The sequence below is a fragment of the Coffea arabica genome, chromosome 2c (assembly GCF_036785885.1).
Source record: "Coffea arabica cultivar ET-39 chromosome 2c, Coffea Arabica ET-39 HiFi, whole genome shotgun sequence".
NCBI lineage: Eukaryota > Viridiplantae > Streptophyta > Magnoliopsida > Gentianales > Rubiaceae > Coffea > Coffea arabica.
Window position 1 is genome coordinate 18,444,118 of NC_092312.1, and position 27,980 is coordinate 18,472,097.

Genomic DNA, 27,980 nt, shown 5'->3' on the forward strand with positions numbered 1-27,980 from the left:
GAAGAAGAAGAGTAAAAACAAAAGGAATAGACGATGATTGTATAGTGTTTTGAACCATGGAGAGTTCACAATGATAATCAATAGGATATTAGCTAAATAGGTAGAGAAAAGTTGGGCGGATTTAATCCATGGGCCTTGAGATCAAAGTTCAGCGAATAAGGTTTACTGGGGTTTTTAGCTTGTCATAACTGTATGATACTGACCTACAACAAAAACCTTAGAAAGTACTATTGATCCAGATATGACGATAGAATTCTTGCTTTGATGACCCTTTGTTACTTTAAAGACAATGATGATAACTAGTTGAAGGTTGTCAGATTATTGTATGGCTTTCCGTTAATAGCTGGCATATATCATACTATATTTGAATCTTTGGAAGATTTCTTACCAAGTGTTTTCTAATCACTTTCAAGTAAGAACGTGTGACTAATTATCAATTTGGCATCTTCTTAAATTTTTTGATTCGTGGTAGCTTTTGCATCTTAGCTTTATTTCCTAAATTTTAAGGTTTTACTTTTTTTCACCGATTTCTTCACTTGTTAACAAAATCCCTGTAATTATTAATTAATAGCAGGAGGTAAATAGCTACAATTCCTTTTTGACAAAAAAAAAAGCCACAATTCCTATTTACCCATTTGCCCTCTTAGTTCTTAGCATATAGGGCATGTGAAGTGAAGCTGCTGCCAATTCACTTACGTTATGATTCACTTCTTATCCTAATTACTACTAGCGTTTTATGGTAAAAACAGTTATACACAGCATTTTGCTCCTCTATAAATGCTCTTCCATCTTTCGGCTCTTTATGAAGACATAAGTAACGTGCCAAAAGCACTTTCTGTGCTCTAACAAATGCCTACAGAGTGAGTGTGAGTGCCAATTGATCATCAATTCATACCCAAAATGAGTAGAGAAACACATATATATGAGTTGACTTTGGCTTGCAATAATAACTGATACTTCACCTTGTAATGCCAACTAAGAGAAGATTTATGTCACACCATCATAGCATTAAGATCTAAGATTTTTTTAAACTCCCAAATCAAGGGTAATTATGCCTAATGATTACATATACTAGCTAGCACAAATTACAATCAATCTATCCAGATTCAAGAGTAAACTTGAGGCCCTTTAAATTGTTGCTTCTCCACTTTATCCATAACTCTTCATAGAACCACCAAACCTAACCTAAAAAACCTCTCTCCCTCTTGTATTCAGAAGAAGATCATGGCAAAGAAACCTAGCATGGGTCGCCAAAAGATCAAAATTGCAAAAATTGAGATCAAGAATCATCTCCAAGTTACATTTTCAAAACGCCGTTCGGGACTCTATAAGAAGGCGCACGAACTCAGCACTCTCTGTGGCGTTGAATTAGCCATTATAGTTTTTTCCCCAGCGGGAAAAGTATTTTCTTTTGGCCATCCTAGTGTCGATTACATAATCGATAAATTCATTGCGCGATGCAGAAATCCTCAGCCAAACTCGAGTGCACTCCACCTCGTTGGGGCTCACAGGAATGCCAGTAGTGTCCGGGAGCTCAACTTGCAGCTCACTCAAATTCTCAGTGAATTAGAAGTTGAGAAGAAAAGAGGCGAGGCATTTGATCTCATGAGAAAAGCCAGCCAAAATCATTATTGGTGGGAATCCCCTGTTAATGAACTTGGATTACACGAACTTGAACAACTAAGAGATTCACTGGAAAACATGAAAAACAGTGTGACGAGTCATGCTAGCAAGGTGGCGGCTGAGGCTAATTACAACAATTCTTCATTTTTTACACTAAACAATTGTGCTGCTGCGGGATTGTATCATCAATATGAGAGCAAACCAACCGGGGTCAGCGTGGGTTCGGTCCATCCTAATATCTTCAACTTTGGATATGATAATGGAGGATTTTGAAGCCTATTCGGTATAAACTTATCTCGTTTTTCCGATTTGACTTTGGTGCATCAAGCTAGTGCCTCGCTAGTCTAAACTGTCAATAATTATGTCATTGCTCTTCTCTGATGATTCCTCCATCAATCTACTATAAATAGTTTAATCTCATAAAGGGTGCGTTTGGTACTATAGAATTGAAATTGAATTAGAATTCGAATTCTATAAAATTGGAATTCCAAGTCATTGCAATTCTTTCGTTTGGAAAATGCATAGAATTGGTATGGAATTTCAAATTCTTTATTTGCGTGAGAGAAGAATTCATTAGATATTCATGAGATAAAAAAAGTAGCTCAAAAAATAATAAAGGTGGTGAGAAAAAATTGTGTTAAAAATCCCCAATAAAGTTTTTCCCAAACAACTACTATTCAAACAAACAATTTGGCTTCTAATTAGGATTAAAAGCAGTGAAACATCTCCAACAATCAACCGAGCTGCATGATACCCCTAGCGATTCTTGCACCTACTTTGGACCTTTGATCTGAACTGAATTAATGAAAAAGATAACTTCATCAATTTCATTAGATAAATGACCTTTGCAGCTTCACCCTCACCTTCAGTGGGATCCTTAATTGACGAGGCTAACTAAACAAAGGGAATTTGTCTTTTGATTTCCAGGGCAGGCTAGTCGTCCATTAGTGGCGGTCCGTGGACTTTTACTTTGGACATCTTACATGTTATGTTAGTTGAATTCCGTAGCACAGCCTTCACATCACTTAGAGCTATCAGCTATAATATTTGACAGTTGAGTTATTTTTCATGTTGTAAACATGTAACCGAGAGAAAACATGAACATTGTACTCTTCCTAACAGAGACCTTAGTTAGTGTACCAACAATGGTTCAAAGACTTGGCTGAGTCGTCACCAGAAATGGGCTTTCCGATCCGATACCAGGATGAGATGGTTCCGAGATAATGAATTGTCGAGAACTTGGCCGAATCACCGAAAACTCAACCAAGACGTCTTCGAAATGGATAGAAACGGTCGAATCGTCCCGAGTCACTCCGAATCATCCCAAATCAATTTGAATTTTTATTATTTTTACTAATTTTTAATTATTTTTGTTTATCATATTTTTTACAATTTTTAAAATATTAAATATTTTAAAAATTTGCGTTTCGCTGAGACCGCGGTCGATGCGTCGAGACAGATGTGGAACAGTTTGGGCCGCGACCGCAACTGCGACGGCGACTTTGAACCATGTTACCAACACGATTGTGATTCCTTTGATGACATGTTTTATAAGAGTGGGTAGAGGATTTATATATATATATATATGAAGTTTCTTGAAACCTACTAATGTATTTCTTTAGTGACATGTGCTAAATTTCCAAAACCCTATTTGATTATGAACAATGTGATTGATGGTAGTTTGATAGCGTACCATGTTTGTAAAAAACAAAACATTTCTAGGGGAAAGTGGAAAGATTGTGCATGACGCAGGAAACCATATGCTCAACCCCTCCTCTCATCGTCAACAAGCTGAATTCATTTCACCATCCATTGTCAACGTGGACTGCAATTGCCATTGATTCCCAACCAAAAGTACTCGTGCTGCTTGCAGCTTAGATATTGGCAACTTTTCTTAGTAGCTATCCACATTCAAATACCTTAATAAAAAAATAAAGGGGACGGTTTAGAGATCAGTTTGAAACCTCGGGCTGATTTTATCTACAGCTAGTATAAATTTGAGGTAAATTAGGCACATTTCCCCCACATCCGAAGTCGAGAATCAAGCTACCCTACCTAGGCAGAAGTAAAGTCCACAGCCATAATCATGGATCTCCTACGCTTCAAATTTGTCTTAATCAGCATATTCAGTCTGGCTAAAATAAACTTAGTCCTTGGACACATTGGCACTGCCACTTCTTACAATCCTCCATATACCCGTGAGCAACATTTGATTTCTCAGAAGTTTCTATATCATTATTTAGCAGCAGCTTTTTTGTTTTTTCAGTTGTTTGAGAATCGTATTAGGAAGGATATGGAATTTGATTATAAAATTTACTCTAAATTTAACTCGTGCAGCCACCAAGTGCGGGGGAAACAGAAATGATCAGTTTCCAGCAGGAAATCTGTTCGTTGCTGTGAGTGAAGGGCTGTGGGATAACGGGGCTGCATGCGGCAGACGCTACAGATTAAGATGCTTGAGCGGCAGCAACAAGCCATGCAGAGATATTGGCACCACCATCGACGTTAGGGTGGTGGATTTCTGCCCAAGACGCCCATGCCCTTCCACCATTGTTTTGTCTAGTGATGCTTTTGCAGCTATCTCCCGCAACCCTGATGCCAAAATCAACATTGAATACATCCAGTACTTACACTTCTTCCTTGTCTCCAGCTTATTATCTTCACTATGTTCTTCGGTTGCTCCATTGCTTAATATTTTACGTCACACCTTTTGCAGGATATGAAGAGGGATTTGACTTCCATATATATATATATATACGTGTAATTTTACGGGCTGAAGATCAAGAGGAAAAGGGCATCCTTGGAAATAGGAACAGAACTAGATAGCAAAATGTTGTTTAAAAATTCATTTCCCTTTGTTATCGGTATATCCTATTAAATGATGGCAAACGAGCACAAAAAATGTACTAAAAGTTTCGACGTGATGTACACATCAAATGATTTCAAGAGATGGTTCCCGAAATTGAGTTGCTTTTGCATTAAGAGTACCAAAGCTTTCCTTTTGATTCTGGAAATACGGATGAAGATGGCGGACACCTTCCAGGTATAAAGGTGTTTGCATCTCAATCAAGCGGGAAACCTGCATGTACCAGCCTTTTAGTTCATGCCCTAATGTACAGTATATAGAGGCCACAATCACAACCACAACTTACCAGATAACAAAGATAGAACAAAAGATATTAACAGATTATTCCTGATAGCAAATCTTAGGCCATGGCGAATACACCAGTCAAGAACTGAGTTAATGAATCCACCAGATTCATCTTATTATGGCAGCATGACAATTTCTTCTGCTAGTCTAATGAAGCAGGTATTATTGGGTGCAGCATGGGACACTATCTGAATGTTGCTAGGGGTACAAGTCTTAGTTGTTTTGACGACAAACTTGTTTTCATCAATGGCAATAGTGGGTTAAGTGTTACAAAACCAACTCAAGGAGTAAAGTGGGAGAAAGTAACTTTAAGACTAACATGCAAAGCATGCTAAACCTGATGGGGTTTTACTGCGATTAACCCTTCAGGGAAATTGCAATAACCTTCTATGAGAAGGTTTAACATGCTAAACTATGGACTTAGAAACAGCATTTCCTATGACTTGACAGAAAAAATGTAGAACATTCATGATAAAAGACGGCAAAAATTGACAATCACGCAAAAAATGACTTACAGCTCGGCGAAATGCAAACATCTCCTCTTGACCAGATAGCATGGAAGTAATTCCAGTTGGTGTACCACCAGAACTAACTGTGCCCTCTGCTAGAACATCTCGTCGCAGTTTGGCACCTTCAGTCTCTGTTTCAAATTGGAAGCTGGAAAAGGAGAGCAGAAATGAACCAATGTAGTCTTTATAACCAAAGACAGAAGTTGAAGCTAAAAGACAGGTGATGTAGATGGCATATTGCTTAAACTTTAAAGTTTTCCAGCAACTCTAGACGGGTCAAAGACTGGCCTTACGAATGTTATCCATTCATATTTGATTCGATTTTCTCACTGAGAATGTACTTGACCAGAAACTTGATCATCAGTCACCAGACATAAAAGAGAAGTAATGTCTATGCCAAAAGTCACTTCCATACTCTTTTAAAACAGTAAATTCACTATATCCATTTTACTGCCAATCCTGATATCATGCTACCAACCTAGTGCATACCCTTAGATTTCTTAATAGCAGGTTTAGATGACATTGCCATTTGGGAAGCAATGTGTAATATAAAACTATGTCTTTTGCATTAAAAAGAGACAATTATTTGTGCCTAAATTTGAATTGATCAATTTATCACATCACTCTGTTAATGAAAATGTTATGATTCATTTTCTGGAGGGAAATATCACGTCTGCATACAAGGACGACATATTTGGTCTTTTAATCCTCGAATCCTTTCATAAGTATTACTAACATAACAATCTATTCTACTAAAATCAATTATTCATTGAAATCGCAGCAAGTAAATCATCTCTCTCTCTCTCTCTCTCTCTCTAATGTATATTAATGCTTTAGGATTGTCCTTGACGAATCATAGTTAATTTACATTATGAGATATTAGGCCAAAAGCACACTAAGTCATAAAAAGAAAAAATAAAGACGTACAGGGCAACATAAAACTGAACTGTCAGAATATAGGAAAAACAAAAATGAAAATAGGGCACACCGTAAGCAGAGGTAAAGCACAGCGCACATTTTTCACTGAAAATTGACACATAAAACTTGCATCATGAGAAACAATGTCAAAATGGTACAATAAAACCCTAGCTAATGAAAGAACTTGGCTCTGCTCAGGAGAAAAGAAGCAGAAAACAGATATAATTAAAAAAAATGAAAAAAAAACCTCCATGGCTCTAGGAAACTTCTCATAATAGAATTTTGATACTTTTAGGGAATACTTTGTTATATAACATTGATCTATAATGAATTGATGACATGTTGCAAGTATGCTAGGTAGTGTAAAATAATTTCTGATGAAACTCATGCGTGTCAATAGATGAAAGAGCTAACTAAGCAAAGCCAAAGGGTGTGGGGGTCATCCATGGACCAATGTGTCAAGAAACTCACAAAAGAAGAATGATCAAATGATTTCCTCACCTCTCCAAGTCAAAAAGTGTACCCTCTTCAGTTCCTTGAAATAGGTCATCTATTGAAGAAGCAGCAGAACAGTATAGGCAGCAATGGTGATTGTAAAGTTCATCAATGAGAGTTATAAATCTCCGAGCCTGGAAGCGAGAAACCCAGTATCGGTAATTGTAGCTGGTAATCATACAGAAGCAATATCAATCTGTTTATTAGACTGTCAGTCTATCAGTTTGTCTTAGCTTTCCAAAGATAAGATAATCATTGGAAGCTTTAGAATGCTCACACATTGGTCAGTCTTATCCAAGAAAAACAGGATAACCTGATAAACTGCACAAGCACCTTGCAAGCATATAGAGCAATCTATTAGGTAGCTTGTAAACTGTTGTCCTTAAAAGGTGCCTTAAATTGTTTCACTAAAATGGCACCATATTTTAGTATGCTGAAAACTATGATCCCTAAATACACTGAGGGCGACTATACTTCAGAAACCCATCCATGAGACTGAATAAGCCACCATGATCCATGGAACATGTTCAAACTCAAGCTAAGCGCATAGCAATCAGGAATCTAGAAGCTGTATCTTATTGTATACTACTAATGGTGGCTGGTAAGTTTCGAAGTAAGTTTATCATAAACCTTGAGACAAGTATGATTTTCCCTTGAGATGACATTTTAAGGGAACCTGTTCGACCTTCAAAAGCTCCCTTCCCCCTTGATGTAATAGGTAAAATAAGAAAAGAAAGACTAAAGTGAAAAATAGGCAATTTCTCCTTACATTAAACTGAAAGAAGGAAAAAGAAGAATGTCAAGTGAACAGCATGGGCGATAAGAAGCATATCTATTCATTTAAAGCCTGATGTAAATCACAAAAACTTGCATGCACAAAAATGCTGTAGGAATTGATACTGATGTACTGAAGGAAATAGCATTCACTTAAGCAGCCTTGGTACCTTATCACGAATTCGCATGCTCATAGTAGGGATGTCTGAGATAAAGATCATGTGGTAATTTTTAGCTACAGAAATATAATCTGCGGCTCCAACCTGCAATAATTGCTAATGGGATCAAACAGGAAAAAGAAGGTAAAGGGGGACGTGCAACAAGGTCAAGCATCAAAAAATTAAATTAAAATGCAGTGCAGATGTCACTGAGTGGTTGGTTCATCTATCAGGGACAGGAATTGATAGCTTTAGTATACACTCACAAACAGTAAGAATCATCTGAGACTTGGAAGATATTTTTTAGGAAGGAATACTCATATTTTTCCACCAAAGTACTTTTCTTTGTAGTAATATCCAATAATATGACAGTATGAACTCTTTGAATATTGATCTAGACATGGACCTAGCTATTTTCATTTGTTTCATCAAGTTTCCTTCCTTTTGTTTGCAAAAGTACATTACAAGATGGAAGGAAGGATTTCAATTTAAAGATGTGCAAAAATATACGAGGCACAAATCTTAGAAAGAGTCAAAGCAAGTTTAACAGTCTTTAGTCGTAAAATCGACCAGATATTGCTTCTGTTTTCGAATGTTTTCAGATAATGAATGATACTAAATATGCATCAGCATACACACAATAGAAATTGTTCCAGCATGAACAGAGCGCCAAAAGAGAGAGAAAAAAGATAGACTAGCTTTGAATTAGTGATACTATAAAAAAACACTAAACCACAATCTAAATATTTCGAGCTTTTCTATTTACAGTACCATCATTTAAACAATCCTAAATCATTATAGGCAGGTTTCAGCTTATAAATTATTTTGAAGAAAGAATGATTTAGATGGTATTAATTTAAATAGCACAACAATATAAAAGATACTTTTACCCAAAATGAAGCAATTTACCGGTCGACCGCATAGGTACTCAAATGTGAAACGTGCCAAACCGTTACAGCTTAGGCGAACCTCCAATGTTCTGATTGCGAAAAAAATGTAATATCAAAAGCTGAGTGAGATATATCAGTAAAATGGACGCAGATAGATTGAAGAGTACCTCCCAAACATCACTCGAATTGCCTTTGAAGTGATTATTCCCCCAGATAGTCTTGTAAGCTTGTCCCACATAATCTCAAATTCCTCTGTTTTGATACTATTCAGTGGCCAAAAATAATGAACCTGAATAGACATAGGAAAATGGAGATGCACTTAACCCCAAAAACAACATCTAAGTACAGGTTGGACTTATTCTATGACTAACAGATAACCAATATATTGGAGCAACGAAGACGATGAGACTGAAGTAGAATATAGAAAATTCAATTAAGTTCAGAAAGAAACAAAAATATATATCTCAACCACACCAACTAAGACTCAAGTTCATCTTTTTGCCAGGAGAATCTTTAGAAATGTTACGAGTGTGAATATTCCTACAGCTGAATGGACCAATTAAAGAATTTAGACAAAAAGAAACTGAATCTTATTGCAATGTAATACCACATTCTTGTTTAGCAAACCATTCATTATTCAGAGCTATCTCCAGGATACACCTTCAAATGTGCTTAAATTTTCAAGCTTGTTCTTTTTATTGCTCTCTTTGTCAATCATTAAGGTTCTGTACAATACTCGTACATCTGCATGTATGGTAATTAAGGATGTGGCCATCACATCTTTCACAACTAAAAGTCATAAAAACAGAAACACATGGAAAAGATAATTGATTTGCCTTCATGCTCACCTGATCAATAGATCTTTTTGCTATAAGACGGCGATAGTCAATTTCACTTCCTATTAGACAGTTATCACATTGTTCATCCAATTTTGCTACAAGCTTTTGGAAGATTTCCTTTTGCATACCATCCTGAAAGGAAGGAGAGAAGTTGCAGGAACATTTTATATGGGGTGCAATATATGTTCAAAGTCCCATGCATAGCATGTCACAGAGTCCTGGATAGAACACCAAAGGAAGCATAAAAACATAAATTTATTTAGTATAAAGACACCTGATTCAGGTCTCTCGGTGCACGATTACTGGTGGCAACAAGAATTGTTCCATTGCTTAACAATCTACTTAGAATTCCAGATAATGCTACGATTGCAAAAACATCAACTGTCTGCAAGAGCAAGTAAGATATTAAATTTAAAGATTCCGTCTCCAAAATTTCAATCCGACTCAGAAATTTGCACGAAATAAAGAATATAACTTAATCATTCAAAGAAAAATTATGCCCCACTCATTTGCAGAAAATAATATAAGGTAAAACAAAACCCGCTTCATAATATAATTCCAATATCCAGTTCAAGTAGCAGTAAACTGATCTACAAAATGAATCACGTTAGATGTAGTAGTACAATAACATAACACTTAGTCATGTTGCAAATTAGATTTCTTTAACAGGGTCTGTTATTCATGTTTGTACTTAGGAATTCTACAAGGGTAGAACTCAAACATTTTATTACAGTAGATGACTAACTTGAATATTCTGTCTTCCCACTTATAGTAACAAACATCAGTTGAACCTAATATTCTTGCTCAGATAACTAACAAAAAAAAGGATTTATAAAGAAGACAGTAACAGATATCTGTAGGTAAGGATGTAGATAATTCTTGAAGAACCACTAAAGTAAATCTATGAAACATTACATCATCAGACCTGTATTTCATCAAAGCACAGAAGGCTAGCTCCTGCATGATTTCCATGGGCTTCAGTGAGAAACTTATCAGCTACAGCAGGAAGGATGTTTTTCATCTGCACCTCTTGCTTATATCTTTCTTCTGCAGCTAACCACTCTTTAATTTTTGTATCAAAGGGAAGATTAGTAATCCAACTAGAAATACTTGACTGCAAACTTTTATTCTTAACTTGATCCTTCCATATCTTATGCATGTGCTCATTTATTAACAGCATAGCCTGTCGAGAAAAGACATTTTTAAAGAGCAATAAAAAAATAATTATGGAAACAAAAATGAAAATCCGCAAAAATTAAGGTTTGAAGCAAGTTAAGCCCAAACCAACTTATATTGTGTGTGTGTGTGTGTGTCTTTATTTGTGTTCTGCATGCTTCCTGTTGGTCAACATTCCTCAAGCCAGATGAGGAGTGAGTACTTTTGATTTGCCAAAGCATTAGTTGGTACAGAGTGGTCTTAATATAAAACCTACTCCTCCATCTGTTAATGTTGATATCTACACATGATGGGTTTGTAGAGAAACATTATAGGTAAAGCAAATGTGGTGTCACTGACTACTGTGGCACGTTAAATATTTCCCTATTAGTTCTGTGATTCTATCCTCCTGTACCAACTTCATGATGTGCTAATTCTGAAAGTTTGATTCATTCTTCTTCTGCTTTTACAGAAGTAGTTATCAACTTTTTAACTGCTGCCTTCTTGCACTACCTACCCAGAAAGTCTTGTTTACGTCCATCAATCAGTTTTAAGCTTCTTACCAAGAAAAACAAGGATAGAGCAACGACTAGACCTACTACAGAACTTTCAATATGGAATCCATGAGAGTTTGTTATACCTTTGATAGGAAGCATCAAGCAAAAAGAAGCTATAATTAGAATAAATGCAATATATGCTCCATTTTAATCTCATTTGCCTTAAACTCTACAAGTCTTTTGTTTGTGGTTTATCATCTTATGGAATGCCTAGGGTTCTCTCACCAAATGCCTTACAGTCAAGAGAAAGACATGCCAGAAGTCAAAGAAGATATAGCAGGGCTTACATATGCCCATCCAACATTGACAAGGAGAAACCAAGAAGAAACAAGATATGATGAACCAAATAAAAGCTAGCAAAGTGGAGACTGGCAAATGAACAGAAAGTAATAAGAACTTGTAACTTAATTTTTTCCAAGTAGAATTGCATAACAGCTGCTTAGGAAAATAATTCACATAATAAAATTCAGAAGATGGCATAGTGAAATTACACCACACTCTGTACCAGTATGCAGTCACCTCATGAAAGTGAAATCTTCTTTGGTGTTTTACAACTCCTTCAGTCGCACCATAAAACATATCCATAAGCATTGTCTTACCTAAATGATGCAAAAATTTCTTCAAATTGGTATGTGAAAAAGTAAAACCACAACCAGAATAATATTAATAGAGAGAGATGCTGTGTATTAACATGCTATTCATGTTAGATTGCATGTCTACTTTATAAAAGATAAGTGAAATCATTGAATCCTTTTAGTGCCTTAATGTAGTAACATACTAGAAATCTTAAGTGCAGAAATGTGCATTGGCAAGGAAGTGCAGATAATCAAGATGCAGGAACGAACCACTTCCAACGTTCCCATAAAGATACAATCCTCTGGGGGCTGGAGGAGCAGTGGGACGACGACCAACCAGTGAATCTAATTTCTTCTCTCGATTAAGATATGAGACCCATTTCCCTACTCCTGGCTCTACAATTTCATGTTTCTTCCTGAATGAAGACAAATATCACTAGCAGGGAAAAAATATATTTCTTTTGACTGATGAAGGGAGCAAAATACAGGAATTGGACCTCATGCTGAACTTTACAGAATTCGCAACTGGTTCAATGACAGGAAATCCTATTCAGATTTTTGTGAACCAACGTATAATTCATTGAAATATCCAGTTTCAGTATTGCTACAAAATCAAGGGAAAATTGATAGCCTTACCGGGACATCCATCTTTGGAAAAGATTTCGCTGCTTGCTTATTGATGTCATACCACCCCCCTCTTGTTTGGTCTCAGCTTCCTGCATCAAAAGCCTGCGCCGTTCGTTTTCCCTCTTCTGCTCCCATTTGGTAAGCTTTTCCTATGAATATGAGGAATAACATAAGGCCAGGAACAGCGTTTCAGTATTATTTAACCACTATAAACTGTTGTGGCCTACATGGTACTCCTCCATATCTTTCTCATATTGCTCCATTCTCCCAAGCAGATTTTCCAGTTTAAAAGCAACCTCTTCCTGGTAAGGATCATGCTGCAGCTTCCCTTGCTTAACAAGACTCCTATACTGTGCAAGTGGCCCTGCAGGAGATCCATTGAAAAGATAATTTGAGTTCACAGCTAAACAACTTGGAAAATAAATGCAAAGGCACAGATAATCTAGTATAACCAATGTCTTGCACCTAACAAAATTATGCTCCAAAGGGATAAAAAATATACTGTATCACTGCATTCAGTATCTCTAAGCATTCTTGTAAGAAAAGATGGAAGCAACACTAAATATATACTTTTTGTCGGTAAATATATTCTGAAGTTTTGAGCATTGTGCAGACACAAGTACACAACAAGATAATGCACAATCTCTCAGCATTTAATCAGAGCAAGAGGCAGGGGAAAAAATAATTGATCCGGTAGCTTTCTGGGTACCAACTTTGAGTATGAACTCTATGTTACTTTCTCCTCTTATGATATATTAGGTAAATCACCTAAGAAACAGACAATTTTACAGTTTAGAAAATCTAGTAAAGAACCTGAATGCTGCCAAAAATGGGGAGCAATTTGTCCAGTGATTTTAGTGTTCTCTATTGCAGAATCAAGTTGTAACACATCTAGATCTTCATAACCAACAATCCATTGGAGAACCACCAGCAAAAGCTGAACATGTGAGTAGAGGAATTAAATAATACTCTCCCTCCTCATGCGTGGAAGGTATATCATTGTAATAGGCCAAACATGTGGGACAAAAAATTAATAGGATATACAGATAAAGCCCTCAGTAGGTTGACGTAATTTTCCATTACAAAGTACAATATCCATTTATTAATGCATCATAGACCCTAACCCATGTAAAATGTAGTCCCCAGCAAAACAAGATACATTGTGTGATTGAGAGCTTGGACTCCCTAGAGAAGCACTAATCAACTAAAGCAGTCTTCACTCAATAATCAACCAAAGCTAAACGGTCTCCATTCAGAATATTAAACTGTTTGTCAAGCATCAGAAAGAACAATATAAAAGCTTCATAGAAGCATTCTCCGAGATCACAGATTAACAAGTTAAGATTGGAGCATTTCTCTGTCCAGGGAATCAAGCATATAAAAGGAAATCTTCGCAGAATGGTTTAACTAGTAAGACCACATGGTAGATCTCTAGCTAGCCATCCTTTGAGCAGCCATATCCATGAGAGAAAAACCTCACATGACCTGCTTTTTGTCCAGTTTTCAGTTGCTCTTATTTCTCACTCACACAGTATGACATTGGCTTTTATTCGTGAATGGGATATATCTAACAAAGAGAGGGCAATAAAGTGAAAAGGAAGGAAGAATGATAGAGAAGAAAACTTGCAATTTTTCTCAATGAAGCCACGAGGTTAGGCTTTCTGTATAATGGTTTAGTGCTCATGAAATTGCGACTCATTATATAATTTTCAGACTTTTTAAACTATAATCAAATTTTGACATGCGAAATATGAAGAGAACTGAGCAGTGGCTTAAGTTAGTGTGTCAATAAGTTTGGACATTTCTGTAGTGAAAAAGACAAATCAATAATTAGAATTATTTTCATGAAACATTTGCTTACATAAAATTTTTATTTTATTTTTATATAATAATTTTTTTCTTACATTTAGCTAATTTTTACTAAAAATTTAAAGGAAAAAATCAATTTATGCCTTTAATAATTTATTTTTTCGTGCATTTAGCTAATTGTTACTAAAGCTTTAAAGAAAAAAGCAAATTACTTCCTTTTTTTTGGCAAAATACCAGCCAAAGCCCCAAAACCAGCTGAGACATTCAGCAAAAATTACAACCAACAATGACAATATAAATAGAAAATATTGCAACAATGACAATATAAAGTGTCATTGAATTCAAGCCCCGTAGAATTGAAATTCAATTCTAATTATTTGGGAAAGTTAGAAGCCAAACAAAAGAATTAGAATTGAGGCTTCCAATTCCAATTCTATGCCTCAATTCTATAGGAACCAAACCACCCAAACAAAAGTGTCATTGCTTAAATTGTTTCAAAGCCTGCCCCATTCATTCACCCCCAAAAAAAATAATAATAACAAAACGGAACGTAGAGAATAACTTCACTGTGGTTCAATTCCTGGACGTAATTAGGTGAGGCAACTTATACAATGCACAAAAAGTAGTTGAGTTGATTTTTTCCATTCAATTTGAGCGGATGAGGGGTGAAAGTGGAATTTAACAAGCTCCATTCCTAGAGTCCGAGCTACATCGCACTTGCCTGGCACGGATTAAGGAAATAATTGGAAAAATTGTTTACTAAGAGTCCTATATACTTAATACATGTAAATCATACTCGATTACCGCCCACGGATTAAGGAAATAATTGGAAAAGTAGTTTCATTTTTATTGATCTATTTAACGAAGTTGAATTGAGAACATTTTGGAGACACTTTAGTTGTCACCAAGCTGAGGAAATAAATTTTTCTAATTTTAACCTAGGCAAGAAAATACTTAGCCAAAAAAAGAAGAAGAAATAATTAGATTTTTGGAAGTATATATGTTTCTATATGTTGATGCATGAATTCATCCAAACAATATGTATATCGCTTTGCTAAAAGATAATAAACCATTAACTACTTAAACTAACTACACATGCCATTAAATAACAATTTGATCGTTTGTTTTTTTTTTTGTAATTTTGATGAAATGATTAGATCGATAGTTCTCAACAATGCCATTTTCTTGGTCAGTGTGAGAGAGTAAATTATGTTTTGCCAGGAAAAGAAGAAAATAGCTGTTAATTCTAGACAAATTGTCCATTTCTAAGTTTAATCCATCAATCAATGAGGAGTTAACACTAATTTATATTTTGTCGAAAAAAAAGAGAGAAAAAGATAGAGATGTTACTCTACATAAATCATCCATTTCTAAGTTTAATCCATCAATCAAGGGGAAATTAGGAGGGTGAAACAATGGAAACTGGAGAAAATATATCGACCGAATCACAATAAAATCTTTGACGTTTTTAGGAAACAAAATTACGGGTAAATATTAAGGAAGGTGGAACCTTATATAATAATAGGATGGGATGCCAAAGCAATGTAGCTAGCCCTTAATTCATCAAAATCCCACCAAAAGACAAAAAAAAAAAAAAGGCGAAAATGAACAACATGATGATGAAGAAGAAGACGACCCAAGGTCGAAAAAAAATCGAGATCAAGAAGATAGACAACTTGAGCAACAGGCAAGTAACCTTCTCCAAGCGAAGAGTCGGTCTCTTCAAGAAAGCAAGTGAACTTTGCGTCTTGACCGGGGCAGAAGTTGCCATCATCGTTCATTCTTTGGGCAAGCGCGTCTTTGCTTTTGGTCACCCCAACATTGACGCTGTTATTAACCGCTATACCACGGGATCGGCATCATCATCATCATCATCATCCTCCTCGTCATCCGTTGCTGATCCGAAAATCCCATTGGGTGCTCATGAGATTCAACAACACAACCGACACTATGCTAAAGTGTCCAAAGAATTAGAGGTCGAGAGAAAAAGAAAGGAATTGATTGAAGGTTCGAAGTTAGAGAACGGTGGGAGTTTTTGGTGGGATGACCCAATTGAGCATATGGGTTTGGAGGAGCTTCAACAGTATAAAGCTTCATTGGAAGAGTTGAAGAAAAAGCTGTTGATGAGAGCCGATGACTTGATATTGTTGAAAAATTCTTCTTCTTCTTCAACTAATTTGGGCTTAAATAATAGCGGTGATATCAATCCCGGCGTGACTGCAGTTGGTTGTGATGATATGTTATTCAATCAGACGACGACTGAATACTGCAACAACTCCATCGTTCCTTATGGTTCTGATGACTTCGGAAATTCTCTGCAGGTTTGAAGATCTGTGGTTGGCAAAGTCCGGATAAGTTTAATATATGCATGGCTTTCAGCAGTTTTTTTTTACTGTTTAGTTTATTGACGATTTTTCACAGTGTTGTTAGCGTTCGTTCCTTATGAATTACTATAAATTAGGCTCTTGCAGTGTTTTATTTTATTGTGTTGACTGATGTCTCTTTTTTTGTTTTTGTCTTTCAGTGATTTTTAAGTAGGGAGTATTCTTTATCTCCCCCTCTATGCGTGCATATATTTATATATATGTGTGTGCGATCCAATATTAAATAATTGATATTAGTGTTAGAAAGCACACTTACTTTGTGTGCAATTTAGAAATCATTATTATTTTTTATGAATTTGTAAATTTTATTGTTTCATTAATAAATTTTATAAGAACTTTTCATTAACAAACTTCAATTTATAATTAATTTTTTCTTCAATTAAAAATAGATAATTTGGTAATTGCAATATTTAGAGTGATTATGTTGGTAAATGTGATCACGTGACTTAGGGTAAAAAATTAATTTTCTAAGAATAAAATTGAAAGTTCGAAAAAAAATTGTAGAAAATATTTACACTGGCTGTCAATGCCCTCTTCTTATATATTGTATAAGATTGAGGGCCTGGACTAAATGACACCAAATAGACAAAGTGAGATGTGTAAAAATAATTAATCCAAGTTTCCTTTCCTTTTTCTTTTAAATCCAATAGTATATTGCATGAAATTAAAAGCTTTAAGCAGTAAACTTACAGGATCAATCAAGCCCAAATCATGGGCTACATACAACCTCAGCCTATCTAAAGTTTTATTTACTGATGCAGGCTGACCCACTGCAAACAAGATGAGATCACCTGATCCCGCAGATAAGTGTTTGAGTAACTTGTCTTTCTTTGTGTGGTCCAAGCATGATACCAGTGGGGAAATCCCTTCAATTGCCCCTAAAAGATATACATCAAGCACTAAGAACAATATAATCTGCAAAATGCGATGAAATGTGCAAACAATCACAAACATCACTCTCACCATCTTCTAACACCTTTAAGAAAGGCAAACCCTTTGCTCCAGATTTAATAGCTTCATTGTAAATATCACCTTTCTTCAAAGCAGTATTTGAGTATGTCTTTCCTCCTGAAGGGACACACAAGGCTTTAACAATTCCCCCACTCTTCAAGGTATCTGCAAATGCCTTGAAGGAGGAATCTGAAAATATCTCAGATACCTGCAAGCCAAGACCATTAGGTAATCACTCCAAAAAACAAAAAATAGATTTAAGATTTCATAATATAGTATCATCTATGGTACCAAAAGAATGACAACCTGTCTCCCCCCCCCCCCCCCCTCTCCCAAAAAAAAAAAAGAAAAAGGGAAAAGAAACTATTTTTCTTGGGACAAACTGAAGAAGGGGCTATAGACTGCATTGGCAGCTCTCAGTTGAGAAAATTGAAAGAGATAAAGAATAAAAACAAATAATGCATGAAAACCAACAAGCTTTACATCTTTCAATCCAAGATCAAAACGAGTATCTGGCCTATCTGAACCGTATTGGCTCATGGCTTCAGCATAAGTGAGCCTTGGGAAAGGGTCAGGTAGCTGGACACCTTTGATCTCAAGGAAAACCTGCAGGAAAATATTTATCATGCCCCGTCAACTTACCAGTTGAATATCAGAAGTAACAGCAAAAGTAATATCAATACAGAATTAAGAGTTGTATTAAACATCTAAATTGGGCCATCAGAGCCCTCATCTACCCATGTAACCCATGCCTCGCTAGACCCTAACTCCATGCTACAAAAGGAAAAATTGGACAGCATCCAGCTTTAAACTTCAGGGGAAAAAATCAAGCTTATTAGAACAAACAACTATTTCGGAACAAACCTACATATATATATATATATATTATTTGCTGATACCAAAAGGAATCATATGATAGACTACAAGCATGACGAGGTAAAATTTACACTAAAACATACGTATAATTTGTTTCAATCTTCTAAAAGATATTTAGTCAGATAATGCAAAAGATTGTCATGTTTACTCAGAAGTAATAATTATTTTCGGCACCACATATAGGCCAAGCATGTGCACAGCTGATGATGTTTAGCTTCTATACAGCAAAATGTTATACAAGTTTTAACAAGATTAATGCTATTACAGTTCAATTCCCACACCCAGCCCATAACACAGGAGAATGTTACTAAAATTGGAAAGTAAAAGATCATACAAAAATCTACCAGGAGGTGCGAAACCTAGGTCATCAAATTCAATTACTAACCAATCAGTTGAAAAACAGGATTCAACCATCATATAGGCTCTGGTCGAAAATAACATTCGATTCAGAATTTCTGGAAGGTATTAAAAATTCAAATCAACAGTTTAGAGCCCCACAATGTACGTAAATTTAGTTATAATATTGCTATGGAAGAACAGCTTCTTTTAATGAAAATTTCAGGACATGTTTTACAGAATTTTATGTGCAGAAAATATATCTCACTTCAATAGAGGATTTTATCAAAGGTCTGAAGGAACTCACAAATTGTGAAATCAGATTATTGCTCTACTATCTATTAGGCTATCAACTACAGCAAACTAATTGGCAGGATCAAGGAAGTGAGAGGGGTCAGCTAAATGAAACGTATCTTAACTCACTGGATCATTCTAATGCTTTTATCCCCACCTCATTTCATTTTGTGATTTGTTACCTCATCAAACTATTTCTACCACCCAAAAAAAAAAAAAAAGACAACCTTCCTAATCAAATCTTCATTAAGTCTGAGCATGTCCTCTAAGGGAGTGAAAGCCATCTCCATATCTAGTTGCGTAAATTCAGGTTGTCTATCTGCCCTTAGATCTTCATCCCTGAAACACCTGCAAAGCAAGAGCAGATGAAGTCACATTGTGGTCTTGGTTGTATACTAATAAATGACCCAGCAATAAATGCAAAATTTCTTGATCCCCCCTCTAGAATCCTTTTTCCTCATAATAATCTGAGGGGGGAAGGGGGGAGATCCTCTTCACATAAGTTGAACAATGTGTGGCAGAATGTAAAGATGCAAGAGAAAAGGGGAATTTAAATGAAAATCAACAGTCTGATCAAATAGTCGTAAACTTAAAACTTATTACCTTGCAATTTGATAGTATTTATCAAAACCAGAGACCATCAACATTTGTTTGAACAGCTGCGGACTTTGGGGCAAGGCATAAAATGTTCCTGGCTTTAAATGATGGAATTAAGCAATCAGATTTTTATTTGATGACTGATATATCTCTGGAAAACATAAACTTGAAACGTAGAGAATTAGATGTTAAAAAGCCAATAAAACAAGTAAATATTTTTCATCCTTGATGTTTCGATGTATCAAATGCTGTATGGAAATTGTTCAGCCTCCATCACTTCCAAAAGATCTACACGAGTTGTATTAAATGGCGTTCTCCTTTTCTTATCTTACAAGTTGCCTTGAGCGGGTTCTCAACAACAAAGGTAAAAAGTTTGGGGAATAACAGCTCAAATGCAATGAAATTTTAACTCTGAGTATAAATTTGAGAAGCTAAAAACATAGGTAGCCATAAAAGGCTGGAGATTAAGCGTAGCTTAGAAAACACAATTTGGCTTGAATTCGAGATTGAAGCCTGATGGGATGGGAATTCTTTCAAAATCACTAAGTCATCACCAGGACAAACGACAACATCAATACCAAGATTACATTTTGTTTTTCAATTCACTTCAACAGAAAACAAGGGAAAACACCAAAAGAGTGAAGAGGAGAAATTAGAGATAATCCCGAGATAGGTACATTTAACAGGGCAAATACTGTACCTGAATTCTTGAAGGGACAAGATAATCCCGAGCACCTTCTGGGGTAGATCTAGATAGAATTGGAGTCTCAATCTGCCTTACAAACATGAAGGCAAGGATCAGAGAGTGGAAGAGACAGACTCCAGTAGAATCTTCTGATTGCACTAAGATGTTAAAATGCAAACATTACCTCCACAAAATCATGTACATCCTCAAGGTACCTTCGGATGAGTTTTACCACTTGATGCCGCAATATAATGTTGGAAGTCATTTGTGGCCGGCGCAAATCAAGGCATCGATATCTAGTAACAGGTATGGGGACCATTTAATCCGTACAGTTTAAGAGACATGCATCGAAGATCTTACAAGCAGTAAACAATCAATATATTTTAGGCTATGGAAAAAACTATGGCCTCTGAAGCATTGCATGCTTTAAAGCCACAAACTACATTGAATAGAAAACACACATCATAGGGTATGGAACATGCAAAATGTGAGAATTGATGGTAAATAACCCATGCTACCTCTTCAACTATGTGGTTCAAAGATCAACATCACCAAAATCCCTTATCATCATATAGTGATATTACTTACTAATTTTATTTCTTCTCTTGTAAATGAGGCAAGCACTAGTATTCTTTTACTTAAGCAGTTAAGTGTCTCAGAAACAACTAGAACAACAAACCATGACCCAAGCAAACTCCAGTTTACCCACTCCAGTCACAATACCACAAATTAGCGAGAGGAAGCAGAAACAAAAGTAGACCTTCAATCATTAAGAAATGCCCAACTCGACCAGAAAAGTAAAAATATCAATTATCAAGAGAACTAACAGCAATCTGCAGAGAGAAGCAAAACATAAGCCCATGGTCAAAAAACTTCAGAAAGTTTTCACCTCAAGCGAATTTCCTCCTTTACAGATTCTTTGGCATCATCTGCAGTAGTAACTAAGAAAGGCAGCTTAGATCTCACAGTATTCAGAACATGGACACGCTCAGCAGCCACCTGCAAACTTAAGCAATTGTACTAAAACCACCAAAAAGAATAATCATCCAGGAGCAAATCCAAGTTAAGGAAATAATAAAACAGCGGTCATCAGTTATTAGAATTCGTCTTCCACAATCAACTACACATCATAATTCCACAACCAACTTTGCAGAAACTAAGTAAATTGTGGAGCACTGAGATAAAGAACTCATCCATGAACATATGATTATAACATCAGCAACAATTCATTACCTTTCCTTCTCTCCTAGTCAATCACCAGCATCAGACTTCGATTTTCTCTTTCTCTGATGCACCTAAGCTGTGATCTTCTTCTAATAACACTTATAGAATAGCAATTCAAACAAGGTCGTATTTTAACCATATTAATCATTACACTTGGAAGGTTTTTGCGGGGGAAAACATAAAACATTGCCCTTGGATTGTTCTTGTTACACCTGTTAATTTTAACACTTGAACACTTCAAAAATTGGGCCAGGGGGACTGCTTGAACAAAAGCCTAAAAAGGTTTTCCTTCAAATCACAATGCAAAACACCCTTGACACAATAGATCTGGTTGAATTCATAACAACTAGCACCACGCCTTGTTTTCAGCCATAGGCATGTTATTCTCAGTTTCTTAAAGAGTTCATGGAGACTAAACAGACAGGTGAACTGCCAAAGGAGACCTCAAATTCAAATTTTCTAGACTTACTATAGTGAGAATGTCATCAGTGACTTCCTTCAGCTGCTTTTTCTGTAATTATTGCAGAATGCATCCATCTATGCATAAAGATTTAAAGCTAAAGCAGAACACACCTCTACTGCACCAGTCCTCATCTTCTTGTTGACAGACTCAATTGGGCGAGGCCGAACAACACCTTCTACGGCCACCACATACTCAACTCTTAAGTCATTCACTGTTGAATGAGCATCAGGAAATTCGTTGGGAAGGGTCGTAATCTGAAATTCCCAAAGCACAAAAGGTAAAGACCAGTTCAACAACTCGCCCCAAAGATACTCTTTGTCGCAATTTCATCAAATAGCATATTCATAGCTACTCTTTCCCATGCAGCATTTATCGCAAATCAACAAGCATTCTCAACAAAGAAAACAAACCAAAACACGGATTGTAGACTGTAAGTACTGGTAACTTCAGACAGATTACTTCAAATAAAATTCCATCAATGTTCAAAATTTTCCACGTTTCCTAGGCAGAATGCCTTAAATTTCTGACTTAAGTAAACAAACTAATGGTCATCATGTTCAAAAATATTTATTACAATGGAAAAATAAAAGCAATAGCCAGTCAAGAACTATTACATGCTCAAGAAATGAAAGATTGAGAATTCATTATTTTTTTTTAAAAAAAAAAAGGAGAGAGAGAGAGAAGAAAATGAAAAATAAGTACCTGTACAACACCGGTATGGTCACGGAGATTAACGAAAGTGAGGCCACCATGAACACGATGAAGGGCAACCCAGCCGCAGAGCCTGACCCGTTTATTCACATCAGCTTCTGACAATTCACCGCAGAAAGCGGTCCGGCTCACCCATTCAAGAGAAGGGATGGAGCGAGATACTTTAGGGGAAGCGGCAACAAGTGGTGTTTCAGTTGAAGAAGGAGAAGGAGACGAAGCAGAAACAGAAGGAGTTGAAATGCAGCGTTTAGGAGGTTGCGTGGGTTTGAAGCTGGGGCTGTGCGAGTTTAGGAATAGAAGAGGCAATGGAGGTGGTTTGAGTGAGAAGTGTTTATAGCGGAAGGCTATACTGGGCAGAGCGCGGAGGAGTTGTGCGGCCATCTCGCGGCAGCCGCTTCAATTTTTCAATTGAGACTCTGAGCAGATAAGTCCATGGCCGGGGGACGAAGCCGAATTGAATTGAGAGTCCAAAACTATGTCGTTTTCCTGGTCCTTTTACTTCAGTGTAGATTGGGCTTGGCCTACCAAAGCTTGCTGAGCCAGCCTGCTCCATTTGATCCCAATGTTGTTGTTGACCCTAACCATAACGTGATTGGGGTTGGGCATGTACGCTCGATCTATTTTAAAATGAAACAAAGTTGGGCCAAGTTACGTAGGAAAATCAAGTGAGTTAAAATAACTTCCTTGCGTATATTTGTTTGACAAGAAAAATTTGTAGATAAAATAAGTAGTTAATTATACTTATTGAAAATATTGTGGTAATCAAATATTTTTCCTTTAAAGTCCTGTAAATTTGGATGCAATGTGCAGAAAATTAAGGTAGTATTTGTTGGTAAAGAAAAATATGGAAGAGTAAAGGAAAGTTAGTTATATTTTCCTTTAGCTCCTTTGAGGTTTAACCAAATTGCCAAATAAACTCTATAATTCTACAAAGTTATAGATAACCCTCTTTGTGGTAAACAAATATAATAAAGACACTTTTTGATGTGAGTTAATTATTTTACTAACATTATTGGTCCTCTCGTCATTAATGTTATCAACATCGTCTTATGCTAGAAATCCTAAAATGCCCTTGAAACCATAAATTCCTCATTTCCTTCTACCGGAATCTACGTAATTTGCAAAAGTCCACCAAGTTGGCTGCTGCCAAATTCGATAATCATGAATTCACAATCAAAATACAAACATGAATCCCATGAACATCCATCCATACATCAGTATATCCTTTTCATTAACACAGCAAAAATTAAATCCAAATGCAACAATTACGAGCTCTTAAAGTGTTATAAAATTAAGTTGGATGTGTACCAAATCGTCAAAAAAAAATAAAAATGTATGCTTTGTGTAGGCCCTACTATATTTGTTTGAGCCTGAATATTTGTGATTGGAATAAAAGAGAATCAAGAAAGAAATGAAGGTAATTGTAAAAGGGAAATGGCTCATCAAATTTGGTGCACAAAAGGAGAGAGTTAATGAAGCCTGGATGGTGGTTTTGGAGAAAGAATAGAGTTTCGAATTTTTCATAAAAAGAAGATTTAGAGCTGAAGTTACAGTAATGCAGCAGTAGCAGGGATATTAATGAAGCAAGGGGAAGTCCGATCGAATAATTGAAGAACAAAAACAAGTTAGTGGAATAGAAAAACATACTACACTCTTTTTCTTTTCCATATTTCCTCAATTTCCTTTCACCAACCTATTTAGTTACCTTTTCTCTTTCCTACCCTTTATGTTTACTTACATCATTTTCCTTTATGTTGGTTTGTTATGTCCTGTATGCATGTTATTAAGAAATTGTTTTTCGTTATTTTTGTTTCTTTACTTCTTCTAATTTATTCATTAACTTCTCTTTGGAATGCAAAAATTATTATGTTTAGATTGTATTCTCTTCCTTTCTTCCTATCTTTTCTTCTCTCTCTCTCTCTCTCTCTTTGCTTTTTTGACAAGGATTAGTTAAAATTTGCAAATTGTAGGAATAAGGGCATTTTTATCATTTCAGTATCTCAGTTAACAGGGGTTTAGACACCATCCATTGTAAGGGTATAATTATAATTTGGTCAAGCTATAGAGCTTATTTGGTGTTTTGGCCCGACTTCAGGGGAGGTAAATGTAATTAAGCCTAAAATGAATTGGAATTTACGAGCATATTCATACAATTCTTTGGTCTCAAGTCACAGCAGCTGTTTTTTTCCTTTTTTTTTTTTTTTTTTTGTCTAACGAACACAGCTGTTGCTATCAGTAAAGTGGAGCGATTTCATTGGTCGGGCGCACAGGCCATCATTTGACGTGGTCTGCAACGTGCATGCAAACGCTTAGAAACTAATTATGGCATATGATTAAACAAGGCTACATAAGCGGGCAAGAGTTGTATTAGCTCAGGATATATAAGTACACATTGGAAACGAGTTGAAAACATTGAAATCTGTAACATTATTAATGGCTTCTTAACCTTTAATATTTCGCAATGACTAATAATAAGAATAGTAATTATCAATGCATATTTCCATAAATAATTGATGATATTTACTACGTCTCTGATATAAGCTGCTACTAAATACTAAGCTAAGGTAAGTATATTAAGAAGAAATCAAAATCTTCAAAAATCTTGTAAGCAGTCTTAATTATTATTATTATTAGTAATAAATTTGTATCATAACTGAGAAGATAATAACATTAATTATAAACTATGGCATGCTTTTATTTTATTTCATTTGGAAAAAGTTACATGTGCATGGTGTTTGCCCGCTCAATATTACGTCGAAACGAGTGTTCTTTTTTCAAATAACGGTCCGATCGCTTATTACCTTAATTGACATGAGTACTTGACAAAGTAACAAAAAATTATTTTACATTCTTGTGATTACAATGTAGTGGCATGTCGTATTACTTTTTTTTTTTTTTTGGGGTTTTGGAAATTTACATATCATTCCTTTTATGTATCCAGTATTTTCACATTGAGATTAGAATCGCCCAAAAAAAAAATCTTATGCAATAATAATTACTACTATTTTGTAAGTTCTTATCTATATATCAGCATTTACCATTCAAGTGTTACATGCCTTTTAATTGCTTACTCTTTTTTTTCTTTTTTGTCTATTCTGGATTAGGCTGTGAATGTGACCAAAAGGTAAGAACAAGTTAACAGTCTTGGCTTAAAAGGTAACAAGAAGTTAATAGTCATATCCTAAATGGTAGCAAAAATCTACAACGATGTGGCAGAAACTTCTAGGAAAATGAACACACCCTTTAAATCCCCAGCCACATTCCTCCCATTGGAACATAATTCCTGCTTAAACAATGGCAAGAAAGAGCAAGGGTAGGCAAAAGATTGAAATGACAAGAATGTCAAAAGAAAGCAACTTACTTGTTACTTTCTCAAAGCGCCGCTCTGGCCTTTTCAAGAAGGCTTATGAACTCCACACACTTTGTGGTGCTGAAATTGCAATAATCGTTTTCTCCCCAGGGAAAAAGGTTTTCTCCTATGGCCATCCTTGCCTTTACTCCATCATCGATCGTTTCGTAACCGGAAAAGCTGGCCCGAGTTCGAGCAGTTCGCAAATTGTTGAGGCACACAGGGCAGCGAGCATTCGCGAACTCAACATGCAATTGACTGAAATGCTTAATCAGTTAGACGCTGAGAGAAAGCGTGGTGAGGAGCTGATCAAACTGAGGACAGCGAGTCAAGGAAGATGCTGGTGGGAGGCTCCGGTTAATGATCTTGGACTTCAAGAACTGAAGCAACTAAAGGCGGCCATGGAGGAGCTGAAGAAGAATGTGGCCAATCAGGCAGAGAAGTTGATGGTGGAGGCTTCCAACGCGACTGCGTTTCTTGGGTCATCGAGTTCCAAGGGAGGAGGCCATGTTGGTCCAATTAACATTGACGCTAAGGTTCCTCCTCCTGGTCTGGGACTTTCTATGACTCCTCATGGGTTTGCACTTGGATATGGTCGTGGATTTTTCTAAATCATATATCCAGAAATTGGTCTGATCTATTGTAGTAGTATTTTGTTCTGTTGAATCATATTTGGGTGTCTGTATTGTACCGTATAAGTAAGTCTGGGTATTAATCTTATCTACTTTATTCCTGTGTATTTTTGTTGATGTTGTACAAGAAGCCTTTTATGCCAAAACAGTAAAAATGGGATAAAGTTTTCTTTTTCGATGTATTACCAATCTATCCCGTATTTGGAATCAAGGAAAGAAACCAATAGGAGATGATTGTAAAGTAAAAAGAAAAAACATAAGAAACTTTTTTTCTGGCTTTAATCTTCTAGACTGCCGCATGCGATGAAACTGTCAAACAAAGATGTGAAATAATAATAATAATAGCGTTAAAGAATTGCATGACTTAGTTTGGACTTTTTTTCCCCTAATATCTCTTCACACCAGTATAATAGGGTTTTTCAGTAGGTATACTAGGTAAATATCGAGAGGCTAAAATTAAAAATTAAAAATCTATCCAAACTAATGCTTTTCGATACCGAAGGCAGAACGGCTTTGTAATTCTTAGCTTCCTTCGTCCATTTCGGTGAAACATCAAACAACCTATACATGTGAAAATTTTCCCCAAAAAAATGTTTAAAAATAGTTTCCAGAAAGAATTCTTAAACAACGCATTCAATTTGTTAATGTACTCATCTTTTTTTTTTTTTGGACTTTTTTTTTTATAAGTGGAATGTCTTGAACTTTGGATCTCTCACAACTCCTTTCTGCCTTATCATCTATCACATCCCTTCCCCCTCCCTCCTCTCTCGGATTAATGTACTCATCTTGATGCTAGGTATTCACATTTATAACAATTTTTATAAAGTTTAGTACTTGTTTTGAGGATCTAAATTCTTCGCGATTGCTAGGGCTATTAGTCGAGTTTTTTGAATAGGGTTTTGATAAGTCCAAACTTTACTCACAAATTAAATGGTGCTTTTAGGTTTGGATTTCGTTAAAAGATTCAAATTCAACTCACACTTGTATAAACGTTTCAAAGTCAGAGGTTTAACCTAGTAAGATCCTAAATTAGCTCATATTTAATTCGAGTTTAATATTCAGGGTCAAAATCTGTCAAGTCCGATTAAAGATAAAATCGAACGGTATTTTTTTTTTAACCGAATGGGTCAGACTCAGACTAATTCGACTCCATTAACAATTCTAATAGTTGCAGGAACACTTGCATAATACATTTAACAGTTGGTTCGACCGAGTTGGTTCGAACTAATCTCAGCTATTAATTTGAAATTTAAATAAATTTTAAATCAACAATCAAGATAAGCTCTAGCCTTGCCTGGTCGATCCCCACAATTAAAACCTTTAAAAGTCTTCTGCCAACATCACAGAATCCCAATTCGTGGTTTTGATGCCTGATTGACACTATACTAAGTTGTTTAG

At 35.9% G+C, this 27,980-nt stretch overlaps 5 protein-coding genes across 11 annotated transcripts; 3 read left to right on the forward strand and 2 right to left on the reverse strand.

Annotated features, from left to right (window-relative positions):
* Positions 1 to 1,224: 1,224 nt before the first annotated feature.
* Positions 1,225 to 1,896, forward strand: LOC140035534 (agamous-like MADS-box protein AGL62). The gene has a single exon (XM_072076800.1). The coding sequence runs from the start codon at positions 1,225 to 1,227 to the stop codon at positions 1,894 to 1,896; it is 672 nt and encodes a 223-aa protein (XP_071932901.1).
* A 1,463-nt stretch (positions 1,897 to 3,359) lies between these two features.
* On the forward strand, positions 3,360 to 4,589 carry LOC140035150 (EG45-like domain containing protein). The gene is made up of 3 exons (XM_072074915.1): positions 3,360 to 3,821; positions 3,961 to 4,246; positions 4,340 to 4,589. The coding sequence occupies exons 1-3, from the start codon at positions 3,710 to 3,712 to the stop codon at positions 4,344 to 4,346; spliced, it is 405 nt and encodes a 134-aa protein (XP_071931016.1). The 5' UTR covers positions 3,360 to 3,709; the 3' UTR covers positions 4,347 to 4,589.
* Positions 4,421 to 15,914, reverse strand: LOC140004337 (uncharacterized). 5 transcript variants are annotated; one of them, XR_011839088.1, is made up of 16 exons: positions 15,777 to 15,914; positions 13,085 to 13,208; positions 12,499 to 12,635; positions 12,281 to 12,420; positions 11,915 to 12,060; positions 11,589 to 11,668; positions 10,283 to 10,540; positions 9,632 to 9,742; positions 9,367 to 9,489; positions 8,686 to 8,807; positions 8,538 to 8,607; positions 7,641 to 7,733; positions 6,703 to 6,830; positions 6,272 to 6,306; positions 5,290 to 5,431; positions 4,595 to 4,702 (listed from the first exon to the last, which is right to left on the reverse strand). XR_011839088.1 is itself a non-coding variant. In XM_072074905.1 (15 exons), exons 1-15 carry the CDS (start codon positions 15,852 to 15,854, stop codon positions 4,556 to 4,558), a joined length of 1,899 nt encoding a protein of 632 aa, XP_071931006.1. In that variant the 5' UTR covers positions 15,855 to 15,914; the 3' UTR covers positions 4,421 to 4,555. The 5 variants fall into 5 exon arrangements, 2 of the variants coding, with proteins under 2 accessions (XP_071931006.1, XP_071931007.1); XM_072074905.1 differs by lacking the exon at positions 6,272 to 6,306 and having other exon boundaries at positions 4,421 to 4,702; XM_072074906.1 differs by lacking the exons at positions 6,272 to 6,306; positions 13,085 to 13,208 and having other exon boundaries at positions 4,421 to 4,702; positions 15,777 to 15,872.
* On the reverse strand, positions 15,504 to 23,059 carry LOC113722175 (aspartate--tRNA ligase, chloroplastic/mitochondrial). 3 transcript variants are annotated; one of them, XM_027245659.2, is made up of 11 exons: positions 22,593 to 23,059; positions 22,001 to 22,144; positions 21,093 to 21,202; positions 20,388 to 20,499; positions 20,219 to 20,290; positions 19,525 to 19,616; positions 19,149 to 19,269; positions 17,899 to 18,021; positions 17,428 to 17,623; positions 17,155 to 17,342; positions 15,504 to 16,395 (listed from the first exon to the last, which is right to left on the reverse strand). In XM_027245659.2, exons 1-11 carry the CDS (start codon positions 22,980 to 22,982, stop codon positions 16,321 to 16,323), a joined length of 1,623 nt encoding a protein of 540 aa, XP_027101460.2. In that variant the 5' UTR covers positions 22,983 to 23,059; the 3' UTR covers positions 15,504 to 16,320. The 3 variants fall into 3 exon arrangements, with proteins under 3 accessions (XP_027101460.2, XP_027101461.2, XP_071931008.1); XM_027245660.2 differs by having other exon boundaries at positions 15,504 to 16,411; XM_072074907.1 differs by lacking the exon at positions 15,504 to 16,395 and adding an exon at positions 16,975 to 17,031 and having other exon boundaries at positions 22,593 to 23,058.
* A 2,751-nt stretch (positions 23,060 to 25,810) lies between these two features.
* LOC140035858 (agamous-like MADS-box protein AGL62) lies at positions 25,811 to 26,764 on the forward strand. Its single transcript, XM_072077245.1, has one exon. It carries the CDS (start codon positions 25,896 to 25,898, stop codon positions 26,559 to 26,561), a length of 666 nt encoding a protein of 221 aa, XP_071933346.1. The 5' UTR covers positions 25,811 to 25,895; the 3' UTR covers positions 26,562 to 26,764.
* Positions 26,765 to 27,980: the final 1,216 nt, after the last annotated feature.